This window comes from Sphaeramia orbicularis, chromosome 17 (genome assembly GCF_902148855.1).
Source record: "Sphaeramia orbicularis chromosome 17, fSphaOr1.1, whole genome shotgun sequence".
Taxonomy (NCBI): domain Eukaryota; kingdom Metazoa; phylum Chordata; class Actinopteri; order Kurtiformes; family Apogonidae; genus Sphaeramia; species Sphaeramia orbicularis.
In genome coordinates, this window is record NC_043973.1 from 6,816,570 (window position 1) to 6,834,086 (window position 17,517).

At 40.2% G+C, this 17,517-nt stretch overlaps 1 protein-coding gene across 5 annotated transcripts in view; it reads right to left on the reverse strand.

The window, feature by feature from the left end:
• esyt2a (extended synaptotagmin-like protein 2a) overlaps positions 1–17,517 on the reverse strand; it is a 156,057-nt gene that overhangs the window by 95,033 nt on the left and 43,507 nt on the right. For all 5 annotated transcript variants that reach the window (XM_030159732.1, XM_030159734.1, XM_030159733.1 and 2 more), the window contains exons 3-4: positions 12,318–12,357; positions 316–452 (exon numbers count right to left, since the gene is read on the reverse strand). In XM_030159732.1, the coding sequence (XP_030015592.1) occupies positions 316–452; positions 12,318–12,357 (177 nt within the window). The remainder of the gene's footprint in view (positions 1–315; positions 453–12,317; positions 12,358–17,517) is intronic.

Sequence of the window (17,517 nt, forward strand, 5' to 3'; positions counted from 1 at the left end):
ATATATACTAAAAAGGAGCAAAGACAAATATTACAGCCTCAAGATCCTGCTGTATGTTTTCCCTTTCTATGAGGTCATTTCCTTTACTCTACTTGGTTACATAACGCATTATGGATTATGGATAATTTTCATTGTTAGCAATAAATATACATGAGCAAGGATCACTTTGTCAAAAGAAACTGTCTCTGTTCTTTGAAATGGGAAAGCTGCATCCTTAAGGAACAAGCTATCAATCATTTTCTAGCATTTTCAACTGTGTGAAGAGTGATATAATCCATAAACAATCTGACTCAGAGATTGCTGTGATGTGGTAACCTTGTCGCCCATGTCAATCTTGGTGAAGCAGAAGGAGCTCAGGTAAGGGCTTGCAGTCTTCACAGCTGGCTCAATGGTCTCTCTGAACAACTTGTCAATAAACTGGCAAATGAACGGCCACATCTGCTTCACCGTCTGAGGAAGGAGAGATACAGACACAAAGAGAAATGCATCATCATGTCCAAATCCACTTGAGAAGAAAACCTGTTTTAGATCATTTACCAAAATGGCGCAAAACATCTTTTGCAGACATGTACTGGGCCTGAAAATGTTTCACATGATAAATTGGCAGATAACCTATGCTGATATTTTGATTGCTTAATTTGATGTTGTTGTGCTCTAACCACTAGCACACTCACTACTAGTATGTTAACTGCGGCTGGAAAAACTCACAAGTTATATAATTGACTCTTTACTCTCCAGACATGTATTAACCTGTTATAACAAGTAATAACAATCACAGAAATATTGCCAGGTCATGAGTTAATAAGGCATTGTTGCAAGACTGATGTTCAACCTTGGCCCCTATCATGCCCATGCACCAAGTTTCATGCAGATCATTGAAATAGGTTTGTTAATCCTGCTGAAAGACAAATGCAAGTGATGGCTAGGAGATAATAAGGTATAAGAATGCAAGAATGGACATCTGGCCTCTTCTTATACATGTCCTCAGTACAGATGTGGATAAATTTATTGGCTCCTAAAGTTCTTTGAAATATTGTTTCATAGCTCCTGAAAAGTCGTTAAATTAAAAGCAGTTGTGTCATAAATAACTGTCCATCATACATGAAAGAGTAAACTGATAAAATTGCAAAAAGAATAAAGAGAAAAAAAAAATAGATGTTAAATACCCTAGACAAAATTCTTTGTACCCCCCCCAAAAAATACATAAATAAATACTTACTTACTTAATTTTATCATATTTAGGCCAGTGGTTAGCACTGTTGCTTCTCAGCAAGAGGGTTGTGGGTTAACAATACAGTATATAATTGCATAGAATTATAATTAATTAAAGGTTAATTGGTCGACCAAAAAAAAAAAACAAAAACACTGACCTTTGACTACAGTTTCAAATATCATTAAAATGTATAGGTCCATGGGACTATAGCCAAACTCCCAGGATGTGGCCTCAAGTATAAAATCAACCTAAGTTTATCAGAAAGAGTGCAAATGGTAGACAAAAGAGCCAAGGAGAATATCTAAAACCATTCAAGCTGAATTCCAAGGTCCAAACATAACTGGAGCATTTTAGCAAGTCATATTAGTAACATGCTTCTTTTCATGGAGGGGTACCAATCAATCTTTCCATATCTGTATATGTTGTTGATTAAGAAAACAAGGCAACAAAGCATAAATGTTGATTTTTTTTTTTTTCATTACTATGAACAATTTACAATTTTAATTACCCTCTTCGTTATGTATCGTATAAGTTGCAATGCCATTACCTCCCACTATGTAAAAACTGAAGCCAAAATCTGTCATTACAAAGGTGGCCATGTTGCTTTGGGATGTAATTTGAAGCCAAACTCTGAAGTAGAGATGTGGGTCACATGAAGCTGCCAACTTGATTGGTTTGTGGCCACCTGTCTGATTACATCTGAACTGTGCTTGGTCAGAAAATGTCATTAACAGAAACTGTCAAGAAAATCTACAAAATGACCAAGAATCAGAACCAAGAACCATCATATCACTTAGAAGGATTCATTTATGTCCATGAGACAGAACTGGCTTTTCACATCAGGGTTGATCAATATTCCACCTAGTTGATGAAGCCCATGGGATCTAACTTTGGAAAAATATATGACTGGCTAGATGCACTGTTTTTGCTGCAGTTTGCGTTGGAGTTTGTGGTAAATTAGATTTAGTTTTGTGGAAAATATTTCTATAGATTGCATCTCGTATCTCACAAGATACAGGTAACCAATATCCAAAAAACTATTTCCTCAACACATTTCACCTCATTCTTCAAGAATGAGGTGAAGAATTGTAAAAGAATGAGGTGAAATAGTGATAGTAAGAAAAGGAGACAGTCACTACAAGTCAAGGCAACGCAAGGCAGGTATTTTTATAGAGTACATTTCATATACAAGACAGTTCAAAGTGCTTTACATAAAACACTAAAAGCATTACAGCAGGGTAGCAATAAAAAGTGTAGGCATGAGAAAAAAAAAGAAAATGCAGCTGAGAACAGGTGTGTCTTTAACCAGGATTTAAATAAACTGAGTGTTTCAGCTGATCTGAGGCTTTCTGGAAGTTTGTTCCAGACATGTGGAGCATAGAAGCTGAACGCAGCTTCTCCGTGTCTGGTTCTGACTCTGGGAACTGACAACAGACTGGATCCAGATGACCTGAGGGGTCTGGTAGGTTCATACTGGGTCAGGAGATCACTGATGCATTTTGGTCCCAAACCATTCAGAGCTTTATAGACCAGCAACAGAACTTCAAAGTCTATCCTCTGACGGACAGGCAGCCAGTGGAAGAACCTCAGAGTTGGACTAATGTGGTCTGCTTTTTTGGTCTTAGTGAGGACTCTAGCAGCAGAGTTCTGGATGAGCTGCAGTTGTCTAATTGATTTTTTTAGGTAGACCTGTAAAGACACTATTACAATAATCAAGCCGACTGAAGATGAATGCATGGACTAGTTTTTCCAGGTCCTGCTGAGACATTAGATCTAGTCATGTTGAAAGATATCAAACATTTGCTGTGGCTCTGAGCAGCTAGAATATATAGAGGGTGGGGAAGCAAAATTTACAATATTTTGAGGCAGGGATTGAAAGACAGTGTATGACTAATTAGTTTATTGAAAGTCATGAGAATTTATTTGCCACAAGAAAATTTACATTATAGAAAATGTTTTTATTCTATGTGTCCTCCTTCTTTCTCAATAAATGCCTTCACACGCTTTCTGAAACTTGCGCAAGTGTTCCTCAAATATTCGGGTGACAACTTCTCCCTTCTTCTTTAATAGTATCTTTAAGAAAGTCGACATTGCTGTGTGATGTTCTATTGGTAGCATGTTCTTAAACGCCCCAAATAGCATAATCCAGAGGGTTTAGATCTGGGCTAGGAGGTAGCCATAAACATGACTCCCAAAAATTGCTAAGTGGATTTGTTCCTGTTGTCAAGTGATTTGGTGTTCTTGTGTAAGATTTAACTTCAAATCATATTTTACTGCATTTCTAACGGTCTTGTTGTCTACCTCAAGTTCAATTGCCATTTTTCTCATGGATTTGGTTGGATCCTTTAGGATTTTGGATTTGAGAGCTTTAATAAAAGCTTTGGTATGTTTGCTTTCCTGATTACTCATATGGGCAAAAGTTTCTGAAAAGGTATGGATATAGTGTTAGGTATGATTATGACATCAGTATATGTTTGGTTTCAAAACAATGGACGTAGTGCCTGCTGAGAAAAAAAACAACTAAATGTTCATTGTAAATTTTGCTTCCCCACCCTGTGTGTGTGTGTGTGTGTGTGTATATATATATATATATATATATATATATATATATATATATGTGTGTGTGTGTGTGTGTGTGTGTGTATATATATATATATATATATGTGTGTGTGTGTGTGTGTGTGTGTGTGTGTGTATATATATATATATATATATATATATATATATATACATATATATATACAGTACAGGCCAAAAGTTTGGACACACCTTCTCATTCTTTGCATTTTCTTTATTTTCATGACTATTTACATTGTAGATTCTCACTGAAGGCATCAAAACTATGAATGAACACATGTGGAATTATGTACTTAACAAAAAAGTGTGAAATAACTGAAAACATATCTTATATTCTAGTTTCTTCAAAGTAGCCACCCTTAGCTCTGATGACTGTTTTGCACACTCTTGGCATTCTCTTGATGAGCTTCAAGAGGTAGTCCAGTTAAGCGGAAGACAATGGATGGACTTACAATAACTTGGTTGCATAAATATACACACCTTAAACTAAGGGTGTGTTTGGCTTTTATTACTGCACTCAGTCTTTTTGGGTAGGAGTCTATCAGTATGGCACATCTTGATGTGGCCATATTTGCCCACTTGTCTTTATTAAAAATGCTCCAAATCTGTCAGACTGTGAGGGTATCTCCTGTGTATAGCCCTCTTCAGATCACCCCACAGATGTTCAATTGAACTCAGGTCTGGATTCTGGTTGGACTATTCCAAAACCTTCATCTTCTTCTGGTGAAACCATTCTCTTGTTGATTTGGACGTGGGCTTTGGATCACTGTCGTGCTAAAAGATGAAGTTCCTCTTCATCTTCAGCTTTCTAGGAGAAGCCTGAAGGTTTTGTGCCAACTGGTATTTGGAACTGTTCAGCATTCCCTCCACTTTGTCTAAGTCCCCAGATCCAACTAAAGAGAAACAGCCCCAAAGCATGATGCTGCCACCACCATGCTTCACTGAAGGTATGGTGTTCTTTTGGTAATGAACAGTGTTGTGTTTACGCCAAATATACCTTTTGGAATTATGGTCAAAAAATTCCACCTTGGTTTCATCTAACCATAACACATTTTCCCAAATTTGTTTGGGACATTGAATATATGCTTTAAAAAAATTAGCCAGGCTTTTCTTCACAAGATAAAGCTTTCATCTTGCTACCCTACCCCATAGCCTAGACATGTGAGACTGTTGTCATGTGTACTATACTGCAAGTATTTGCTACAAATTGTTGCGTCTCCTTCAATGTTGCTGTTGGCCTCTTGACAGCCTCCGTGACCAGTTTTCTTCTTGTCTTTTCATCAGTTTTGGAGGGATGTCCAGTTCTCAGTAAAGTTACTGTTGTACCATATTTTGTCCACTTGATGATGACTGTCTTTACTATGTTCCACTGTACATTTAATGCCTTGGAAACTCTTTTGTACCCTTCTTCTGACTGATACCTTTGAATAATGTGACCCCACTGATGCTTTGGAAGCTCTCTGCGGACCATGGGTTGTACTGTAAGATGTGACTACAAAAATGTCAGGAAAAGCCTACTAGAACAGTCCAGTTTTATTTGTGGTTAAACAGAGGCACTTAAAATAGCGCCCCAAATTGCATATTCACTGTGGCAAATATACTAACTGGATGCTATTTTGCACCTTTGAAAGACGCAACCCTTATCGCGCACTGTTAGTAAATCAGTTTGTACATTTTTTTGCATGTGCACACATTTTTATACACGCAAACCTTTGATAGATCCGGCCCTTTGTGTTCTGTTGTATGTGCAGGGGTTCAAGAGCGGTCTGTGTCTATGTTTATTAGGGGCTCTGGGCCCTAGGCCCGAGCACCTATTGTTCTTCCGTGCATTTAAACATATTATTAGGGGCTCGGGGCCCTAGGGCCCGAGCACCTATTGTTGTTGCTCGCGCCTCTTTCACATATTATTCTTCATCTTCCGGACAAGATTTCGCCGATTAATTCAGCCTAATCTGCTGGGAGGACCCCTGCAATTAATATATCAAAATGTGCGGTTTCATCGGGAATAGTGTGCTATGTTGTTTTCGTAGAGATTCAATAATTTTTCGCAGAGTTATGGGCAAAAAACATGCGAAAAAAATCCCATAGAAATGAATGGGGAGAAGAAAAAATCAGCCACAAAAAAACACTTTTTTCTGACGGCTACTGCTTCACCATACTTTGACCTACAGACTTCATTTAAACTTTAAAACGCAGGCATTTTTGTCATCTCCGCAGAAATGTACCTTGTTTGAGGATGAGGTTTACGGTTTTTGATAGATGGGTCTTAGAATAGGGTCAGATTTGTCAGAAAACACCAAAACAGAGCACACATTCCTGGCATACCAATCTCATTAAAGTGTGAGAACAGCTGAAAATCACCTCAAAATTTTGTGGATAACTCGTCCTCCCGGCCAAACGATACATAGGAGGCACATGATTCTTTCCAAAAATGTAGTCACAGTTCCTGGGCTTCATATGAACCAAAGTTTGAAGACCTAGCTCTTTCTAAAGTGAAATGGCAGGCAGTAGAATGGAGGCTATCCCCTCCTCTTCCCCTATTCAAATCAATACAAACAGATTGTTTTCCTGATGAGTTGACTGTTTTACACTGCTGTAACTCTGACATTTCTCACAGTACAAGGAAGAAAAACACATCTGTGTGTTCTTGAGCTCTTCGTGCCCGTCATGATCATTTTAGTTTTCACCTATCTTTGTCGGTTTTTCCGTAATGAGCAGATGTTTCGGACCTATTCCACAGCTCTTTCTGCCTTTCTCTCTGCAGTCTGAGCACACTCCAAGCACACTCCCCCTAACAGCCTGAACGTCACCGTGGCAACGACAGGTCATTAAGGGTCATTGGAGTCACATTCCATTGGTGCAGGGGTAGAGGTAGAATTTAAGAAGGGGGGCAGCTGTAAATACTTACTGAATGAAATGATACTAAATTAGACTGATGCTGCCACCTAGTGGTCCCGCATGGTAACTCTGTCATTTTTTATCTGATCAGCACCAAATTTGACCTGGTGTATGTTAGTACTTCCCTGAATGAAATAATACTGAATCTGGCTGAGCACTGCCACCTAGTGGTCCCGCATGGTAACTCGGTCATTTTTGGTCCGATCTCCACCAGACTTGACCTGGTGTATGATAGTACTTCCCTGAATGAAATAATACTGAATCTGGCTGAGCACTGCCACCTAGTGGTCCTGCACGGTAACTTGGTCATTTTTTGTCCGATCAGCACCAAACTTGACCTGGTTGATGTTGTTCCTGCCTCGAACAAAATGACACAGCGATATTGAATCCGATTCATAGCGCCATCTAGCGGTCCCGGAAATTTGCCTCGGCTGTGCGCCGCTTGGGCCTGGACTGGACGCGACCTTGCGATCGCGAGCGGGACCTGTTGTCGTGAACGACCTCGGATGGAACCGACGGCGTGCGCCCCCCCCCCCCGACCCCCGAGCCCCTCTCACGATTTCCGCGTGTGGAAATTGTCTAGTTCTTCATCTTCCGGACAAGATTTCGCCGATTAATACAGCCTAATGCGCTGGGAGGACCCCTGCAATTAAGATATCAAAATGTGCGGTTTCATTGGAATAGTGTGCTATGACTCAAGGTAGATATTCATTGATTTTTCGCAGAGTTATTGGCAAAAAACATGCAAAAAAAGTCCCATAGAAATGAATGGGGAGAGGAAAAAATCAGCCACAAAAGTCCCCTTGTTTCTGACTGCTACTGCTTTGCCATACTTTGACCTACAGACTTCATTTAAACTTTAAAACGCAGGCATTTTTGTCATCTCCACAGAAATGTACCTTGTTTGAGGATGAGGTTTACACTTTTTGATAGATGGGTCTCAGAAAAGTGTCAGATTTGTCAGAAAACACCAAAACAGAGCACGCATTCCTGGCATACCAATCTCATTAGCGTGTGAGAACAGCTGAAAATCACCTCAAAATTTTGTGGATAACTCATACTCCCGGACCAAACGATACATAGGAGGCAATGATTCTTTCCAAAATGTAGTCACAGTTCCTGGGCTTCATATGAACCTAAGTTTGAAGACCTAGCTCTTTCTAAAGTGAAAGATAAGTTGACTGTTTTTACACTCCTGTAACTCTGACATTTCTCACAGTACAAGGAAGAAAAACACATTTTTGTGTTCCAGAGCTCTTCGTGCCAGTCATGATCATTTTAGTTTTCACCTATCTTTTATGGTTTTTCCGTAATGAGCAGATGTTTCAGACCTATTCCAGAGCTCTTTCTGCCTGTCTGTGTCTTCTGAGCCCACTTCCCCCTAACAGCCTGAACATCACTGTGGCAACGACATGTCTATTAAGGGTCATTGGCACAGCCATTGATCAGGGCTGTTAACCTACACAGCTGTGGGGGGCCCAAGGGGAGGGGGGCCCATGGGAAGTTAAGATTTTTTTTGTAAAGCTTTTTTTTTCTTGTTGTTCAACTAAATTATATGATAAATATGGACCTATATGGAAGCTTCACGCATTAGATTTTATAAATTGGTATATTATTGTATTCCATAAAAGCACAGACTGCTGTCACTGCTCTGTGAACACCCTTTGAGAAAAGCGCAAAATGGTTCACTCCACACAGAGTTTGAGAAACACACATTGCTTGTTAGACTACGGTGACTCGTTTCATCTCTATGATAGAAGAAATCTTATCATGATGTCACAGTTTTAAAAAACTAAGTCAGGATTTCAGAAAAGAAAGGAAAGAAAAGAAAGGGAGAGAAGGCAAAATGAAGGAAGTCAAGTTCTGACCAACTTCTTTTCAAAGAAAGGTGAACACAAACTTTTAAACACACAAGATGAAATGGCATGATATATATATATATATATATATATATATATGTCAGATTGAAAATGTTGTATTTAGGCTCACAGAAATTCTAATCATAAAAACTAAGGGAAAAAACTACTACTAAGCGTGAGGTCAAGGGCGTCACAGATGGACAGCCTACTACTTTTCATTCATAACTTTTGAACCAGATAAGTTTAAGACAAATATTACACATAATTCGAAGGTCTAAATGCCATCTTAAACATACTCAAGGGCCAAATTTAGTTTCAAATATTTCTAAATAAAAAATATCAATAACTACTGCATCACGGATGGACAAAAATTTATGTCTATTTTTTGCAAGAATAACAAAGTTCTCAGAAGTTTCTATGACTTCATCATCCTAAAATGTATTCAGTGTAAACCTTTAACCAATTTTTAGGTTGTAAAATAGAGGGTATAGAGGAAAAAAATATTTTATCATACCTAATAAGCAAGGGTTTTGACAAACATCACCTTGCAAATGGCAACGTCACAGATGGACAACAAAAGTAAATATCAAATTAAATAAATAATATTTAATAAAAATTAAATATCAAGTAATTTTTTAAATTTCAATTATCAATATCATACACTTTTTTTTTTACAATATATACAACATATAAATACACATACACATAAACATTATATTAAAATGTATTTTGCATAGATATTACTGATTGATTGATTGATTGATTGATTGATTTGATGGAGAAAACTTTACACCATAGTATGGCTCTCCCAATATGGTTAAATCCAGTGGCGATTTCTCATAGACTGCAAGGGAAGCCCGGCTTCCCCTAAAATTACGAAAATTAAACGGTTAAATATGTTCGGTTGTGTTGACATTTCATTGACTGCAAATGTGTTGGAACACGTTCATCTCACAGATGAGTTTGTTCAGAATCAGTTTTATCACAAACCAACAGACTGGATGTTGTTCACTTCTCCTCCATTCCCGTGTCTCTGTTTTCTCATTCCATCTCTGCTCAGTGCATTTGTCCGCAGACACCGGGCGTCTCTGGGCTTCAATGGGACTGAGTGGAACAGTTTTTTTCATTGCCTCAAAACTGGACGGTAATTGGATAAATGCCACGATGTTGTCCCGCCCCCGGACACCGGGCGTCTCTGGGGGTGAATGGAGCTTGTGGGCGGAGCTTGGCCGGGCCGGACGCCAGAATCTCACGTGCTGATTGGAGGATCAGTTGAAAGGCTGAATCCCGTTTGATTGACAGCTAGTTTGAGAGCTGCTCCTTCACTGACACAGTTCAGTTTAATACCGTCGCGCATTCTGCTGTGAAATCGAGAGAGAAACCACTACGAAATTACTCGTTCATTTCTTGCACTGTAAATAAAACACACTCATTGTACTTCCTTGTTTCAATTTAACATAATTTCAGTGTTTTCTTGTTTCAGTTACATAATTTAATCATTTCTTCGAGTTTAATATCGTTTTGTAGATAGTTAAATCAATCAAACTGTCGCTAGGTCGGAGTGAAAGGAGCATCTCTTGTTTAAAAAGGCTTAAGTCTTACACTCCAACACAATGGGCCAAGGCAATCTAAGCAGCCTAGCTCTGCTGGACATACAGAGGACACTGGTCCAGTCCCTGGAAAAGACGCCTACTTGGTCCAATAAGGTCACTGAGCATTGTCTGAAAAAGGGACGGAGGACCAAATTTATGTTTAAATAACTTGACTTTTTTTTTTTTTTTTTGATGCAAGCCGACAATGAGCTTCCCCTGTCTGAAAGACGAGCAGCCGCCACTGGTTAAATCATGATGTTAGCCCTGTGATATAGCCATTGTGTTGGTGGGTAAGGCCCTTGGCAGATGTCAAATTACATTGGTGCAGGGGTATAGGTAGAATTTAAGAAGGGGGGAGGGGGCAAGGTGTAAATACTGACTGAATGAAATAATACTGAATTAGACTCATACTGCCACCTAGCGGTCCCGCATGGTAACTCTGTCATTTTTTGTCCGATCTCCACCAAACTTGACCTGGTTGTTGTTACGACTTCCCTGAATGAAATAATACTGAATCTGGCTGAGCACTGCCACCTAGTGGTCCCGCACAGTAACTCAGTAATATTTTGTCCGATCAGCACCAAACTTGACCTGGTTGATGTTGTTCCTGCCTCGAACAATATGACACAGCAATACTGAATCCGATTCATAGCGCCATCTAGCGGTCCCGGAAATTTGCCTCGGCTGTGCGCCGCTTGGCCTGGACGTGGACGTGACCTTGCGATCGCGAGCGGGACCTGTTGTCGTTAACGACCTCAGAATGGAACCGACGGCATGCCCCCCGCCCCCGCCCCCCGAGCCCCTCTCACGATTTCCGCGTGTGGAAATTGTCTAGTTTAGGTTAATGTGTCTGTTTTACAATGTTTATTGGCCTTTTTATGTTTATTTTTATTTTTGTTAATGTGACACCATTAGTCAAATCTGTAGGCAGAACAATGCCTTTCCTGTTTGTTGCTGTGAAAGTATCACATTAAAGTGAAAAGGGAAGACTTTGCAGTACATGTCATGAATGAAATGCAGAGCAAATGTCCACCCTTCTAATTAGAAGTGCGTCACAAATACACTTCCTCTGTTAAAACTATCTCAGGGGTCAGGAAGAATATAACTATTGTCTCACAACCTCATGGTTATGTATAAGACTGTACTAAATATGAGTTAGCGTTACTTTATTTTAAAAAAATCAAACTCTAGTGTATGAGTACAAATAACTGAAAAAATTCGGTTCAACACACTTATTGGAATAACTACAGTTCTATATAGTAAAATTGAATTCATAGAAAACATTAAGTTCCTTATACTCAATTTAAATATTATTTCGAGCTAAAAATGATTTGAGTTAATCAACTTAGATGGTTTAAGGTAGTCGGTTTCCTCAAACAGTTTTCCTCAAACTCAATTCATCGGGTTTTACAGTGCAACATTGGAACATTTTTTGGGGGAAAAAATGCCTTGGTTACCAAGTTTCAAGCCATTCTTATGTGGTATAGTAAGCCTGCTGGAAGACTTTGCTCAATTTGCCCCATTAGGGTTGCAGGGTCTCAAGAATATTCAATATGCTAATCTGCTTGACTCTGATTGGCTAACAGGTACCCAATGAGAGCCTGGCTTTTCAGTAGACTGCCACGATGGTACTGCTCCAGGCTTCCACAGTAACTTTATTCCAAAGCCTCTGCTGAATTCACCAAAGTTGATGAAGTCACTCTCTTCAAAATGTGAGGAACAGAGAGTTAATTTTGAATTATAGTGTTGTGGCATTGTTCCAAAAACAAACTGAAGCCATTTGATCCTCAACTCTGGGTTCTTGGGCAACATGTGCATTGTTGAAGTTCTGTCCAAGCATGGCACACAAGAATGTTGACATTCAGCCATCCCTGCTGCGAACAAAAACTGTCACTGAGTTAGATGAATGCTGTGGGTGCAGTCTCACCTGGGCGAGCTCATGAATAGTAATGAGCTCAGGCAACAACACGTCACACTGACCAGCTTTTCCAATTGACCTGGTTTCTCCACTCATTTATTTTCAGTGGCAATAGCAGACAGAGGAGGTAACGGTTCATTTTCACATTCACTACATAACACAAACACCTTAACATACTCTGCACTACATGTCTATAACTGCAGGCTAATGGGCTGACAGCAATGTGTTTGTACAAAAAAGAAAAAAGCATTTGTGGTACCTATTCAACCACTCCACTCTTTCCACATCTGGATAATGGACCTGAAACACAACACAGGAAACAGCAATAGTGAGTTTCAAGTTTTGTTAAAGGCCTGTCAACCCCAGGTCTTTTTATTACATAACCAAAAGAAACTACAGTATGAAATATAAGTATTAATTTAGGTGTTTAGATGTCTGTTACATAATACAGCAAGATAACTGTATGTTTATGTATCATCTGTCGCTGAAGGTGATTTATATTGAATACAAAAGAATTGCTGCTGCTGATTGTAACAAGATCAAAAGCCACAGTTGCCAAACAAAATACGCCAGGAAGTATTTCTATATCCCTGGTGATAATATTTAGGGCCTTACCAATACATCATTGGAGAGCTATGAATATGGTGTGAGTGTATAGAAATCAGGCCTTACCACAAAAAGAAAAAGAACCACAAGTTCAATCAAATACATGTTCTCTGATATATGTATATAATTCTCTAAATGACCAAGAACCAGAATTTAATGACAGGCTTTTAGTTAGGGATACCTGATAAGTAGCGAGTACACATTCAGTAAAGATAATTTCTTGCTTCCAGTTGTAAAAAAATTGTAATTTCATCAGAAAGTTTTATCCTGCACATAAGATTGAAAAATGAAAAGGAAGCTCCTGCACATGATGAAAAGAGCAGAATGAGGAGTGTGGTGTTGAATAATGCATAAAACTGTTATTTTTGCATTCTTTTCTGCAAAATTTCCACCATAATTGGTTTATAACTTCTTTTAAAATGCTACACATTGTTTTGTGAGGTCAAAATCTCTCCAGTTCATCTTTGAAAAAAACTTAATTACATACCAGAAGCTTTGAAAACCAGTCTGAGCAGGGCATCTTGCTGTGATCTAAAGCCCACATAGCAGGCTCACCTGTTACTGACACACCTACTTATATATAACATTAAGGTGTAATTTAATTGAAACAGGCAACTTCTCAACTTGTAAAGTTACTTGGTAACTTGACAACATTGCGTCCATGATGTCAGACCATCAGGAAGTCTGCCATTTTGAATTTTGTGGCCATTTTTGGTGATTTCCTCAGAGTGTATTTGATCAAACTCCTAGGGGATTTAACTCAATTGACTTTAAACTTGGTCAGTTAAGTCTAAAGAGGTTGTCGATAAAAAGTTGCATAAAGACTGGGCTTCTGGCCATTTTCATGGTCTGGGCGGAGTGGCAAATTTTGATGTCTCACCATGAAAAATGAAACTGTTATATCTCTGTCCTTTTTTGTCTGATCAGCACCAAACTTCACGTATTTGAGAATAGTCCTGCCCTGAATGAACAGTATTGAATATGACCCATATCACTACCTAGTGGTAACAGGAAGGCCCTCTTACATTTTTGATGTACTTTTCCTACGAGGTTGCACATGTCCAGCTGAAATTTGGTCAGACAAGCCTTATCAAGTTGATGATACTATGTAGGGCTGCAGCTATCAAACATTTTAGTATTTGAATATTCTACTGTAAATTCCTTTGATTAATCGAGCAATCAGATAAAACTTATTTTTGCTTGGTTAAAGAGCAATTCTAAATACACAAGAGGGAATAAGGAAATTAACTTAATAATGAAGGACCAATTGGTTTCCTTTTTTTTCCTTTTGATAATGAACAGTTTTATTTCTTACATTCGTATTGTGCATATACAACAAAATGTATTTTCTTGCCTAGAAACATTTCCAGAGAGGCAATTGCAAACACAAATTAAAGCCGCAAGCAGCATCTAAAGGCCCTCACCACGGGCAAGTCCAGTACAAACATGTCCATTGTTCAGCAGGTGGCGCTCTAGCACAAAATTTCAATGTCTTCTGATGAATGGGTGTAGGCCTGGGAGATTGACAACTGATTCAAATTTTGAGGCAAATCTTTGTTCGTATGTCCGAACTAAATAAAGTTTTGTATAAGTAAATCTGTACGGGGCGCTATGCAGCTGAAATTAAATTTCTTCCATTGAATGGGTGTAGGCCTGCGAGATGTACTACTCAAAGTTGAGCCAAAGTTCATATGTCCGAACTGATGCAGTTTTTGTAAAGGTAAATTTGTAAGGGGCACTATTGTGTGAATTTTCAATGTCTCCTGACAAATGGGTGTAGGCCTGGGAGATTGGCAACTGATTCAAATTTGAGCCAAATAGGTGATCGTATGTCCCAGCTGAAAATTTTTTTAGTAAAATTAAATTTGTAGGGGGTGCTATGGAGCCAAATTTCAAATTTTCCAGATGAATGGGTGTAGGCCTGTGAGATTGACGTCTGGCACAATGTAGGGGGCGCTAGAGAGCTCATTTTGGCACCTACGGGGTTAATTTTTACATTTTATCAAATTTTCGCCAGGCCTGACATGTGTGCCAAATTTGGTGAGTTTTTGAGCATGTTTAGGGGGTCAAAATCCAGGTCAAAGTGGCATCAGGAAAATAATAATATCAAAAGGAACGAAAAACTATAGGGCCTTGCTTGCAGGCAAGACCTCTCACTGTGTGAGAGGGCCTTACCTTTCGGCTCGGTCCCGAAAAAAAAAAAAAAAAAAAGAATCTGAGCAAGAACAATATAGCCGTTTCTATGGCAACCACATATTTGGCCTTATTTGAAAGATCTCAAGCTCCCCCACATGTCTGTGGGGTCAGATGTCACGTGTCGTGGACTTACACCCACGTGACTGACCCCGAGTGGGCGTGGCCCATTGACTCCCATTCATTCAGAGCAGGTGTAAATATGCGATTTGTGCACACGTCGTACATCTTCGGAAAGGTCTCAGTGCCGTGAATGTGAATATGTGTGTGAGTGGCGACAGTGGCGAAAGGTGACCGCGTCACTGGCAATTTCGTCCCCATGCGCCCACTGCAGACTCAATAGGCCGTGCGCCGGCTTTACTCGGCTCGGGCCTAATTTAAAAAAATAATAAGAATCTGAGCATGAACAATATAGCCGTTTCTATGGCAACCACATATTTGGCCTTATTTGAAAGCTGTTGAGCTCCCCCACATGTCTGTGGGGTCAGATGTCACGTGTCATGCACTTAAACCCACGTGACTGACTCCGACTGGGCGTGGCCCACTGACTCCCATTCATTCTGAGCAGGTGTAAATATGCGATTTGTGAACATGTCATGTACATCATCGGAAAGGTCTCAGTGCCATGAACGTGAATATGTGTGAGAGTGGCGACAGTGGCAAAAGCCAACCGCGTCACTGGTGATTTCGTCCCCATGCACCCACTGCAGACTCAATAGGCCCTGCGCCAGCTTTACTCGGCTCGGGCCTAAAAAAAAATAAAAATAATAATAATAATAATAATAATAATCTGAGCAAGAACAATATAGCCGTTACTATGGCAACCACATATCTGACCTTATTTGAAAGCTGTTGAGCTACCCCACATGTCTGTGGGGTCAGATGTCATGTGTCATGCACTTACACCCACGTGACTGACTCCGACTGGGCGTGGCCCATTGACTCCCATTCATTCTGAGCAGGTGTAAATATGTGATTTGTGCACATGTCATGTACATCTTCGGAAAGGTCTCAGTGCCGGGAATGTGAGTATGTGTGAGAGTGGCGACAGTGGCGAAAGGCGACCGCGTCACTGGCAATTTGTCCCCATGCGCCCACTGCAGACTCAATAGGTCCTGCGCCGGCTTTACTCGGCTCGGGCCTAAAAAAAATAAATAAAAAATAATATTAAGAATCTGAGCAAGAACAATATAGCCGTTTCTGTGGCAACCACATATTTGACCTTATTTGAAAGGTCTCGAGCTCCCCCACATGTCTGTTGGGTCAGATGTCACGTGTCGTGCACTTACACACATGTGACCGACCCCGAGTGGGCGTGGCCCATTGACTCCCATTCATTCAGGACAGGTGTAAATATGCGATTTGTGCATGTCATATACATCATCGGAAAGGTCTCAGTGCCGTGAATATGAATATGTGTGAGAGTGGCGGACAGTGGCGAAAGGCGACTGCGTCACTGGCAATTTCGTCCCCATGCGCCCACTGCAGACTCAATAGGCCCTGCGCCGGCTTTACCTCGGCTCGGCCTAAAAAAATAAATAACAATAATATTAAGAATCTGAGCAAGAACAATATAGCCGTTTCTGTGGCAACCACATATGTGACCTTATTTGAAAGGTCTCGAGCTCCCCCACATGTCTGTGGGGTCAGATGTCACGTGTCGTGCACTTACACACATGTGACCGACCCCGAGTGGGCGTGGCCCATTGACTCCCATTCATTCAGGGCAGGTGTAAATATGCGATTTGTGCATGTCATATACATCTTCAGAAAGGTCTCAGTCCCGTGGATGTGAATATGTGTGAGAGTGGCGACAGTGGCGAAAGGTGACCGCGTCACTGGCGATTTCATCCCCATGCGCCCACTGCAGACTCAATAGGCCCTGCGCCGGCTTAACTCGGCTCAGGCCTAAAAAATTAATTAAAAAAATAATAATCTGAGCAGGAACGATAGAGCCGTTTCTATGGTAACCACATATTTGACCTTATTTGAAAGCTCTCGAGCTCCCCCACATGTCTGTGGGGTCAGATGTCACGTGTCGTGCACTTACACCCACATGACTGACCCCGAGTGGGCGTGTCCCATTGACTCCCATTCATTCTGAGCAGGTGTAAATATGCGATTTGTGCACAGGTCATATACATCTTCAGAAAGGTCTCAGTCCGTGAATGTGAATATGTGTGAGAGTGGCGACAGTGGCGAAAGGCGACCGCGTCACTGGCGATTTCGTCCCCATGCGCCCACTGCAGACTCAATAGGTCCTGCGCCGGCTTTACTCAGCTCGGGCCTAATAAACAAATAAATAAAATGCAAATAACATGAATAAAATTTAATTACTTTCAATTTAGTATTCCTTGTGAGTATCAAAAATATAAGGCATTAATAAATAAATTTTTAAAAAAGGCATAAACGTTGCCTTTTGTTGTGCAACTGAACTTGGCAGCTGTAAGTTTCAGAATTTACAATTTAGACATAACAGGAATGTGTTGTGGCATATAAGAATCAAGAACATTTGATGGGAACTTGGAACGAGTCCATGCATGAACAGTTTACACATTTCTGCTGTCTTTAGGAGAATCAAGGCAATGCCCCCCCCACCTTATCTGTCTGTCTCATAACCTATAACCCCCACACATAGACACACACACGCACAATCACACA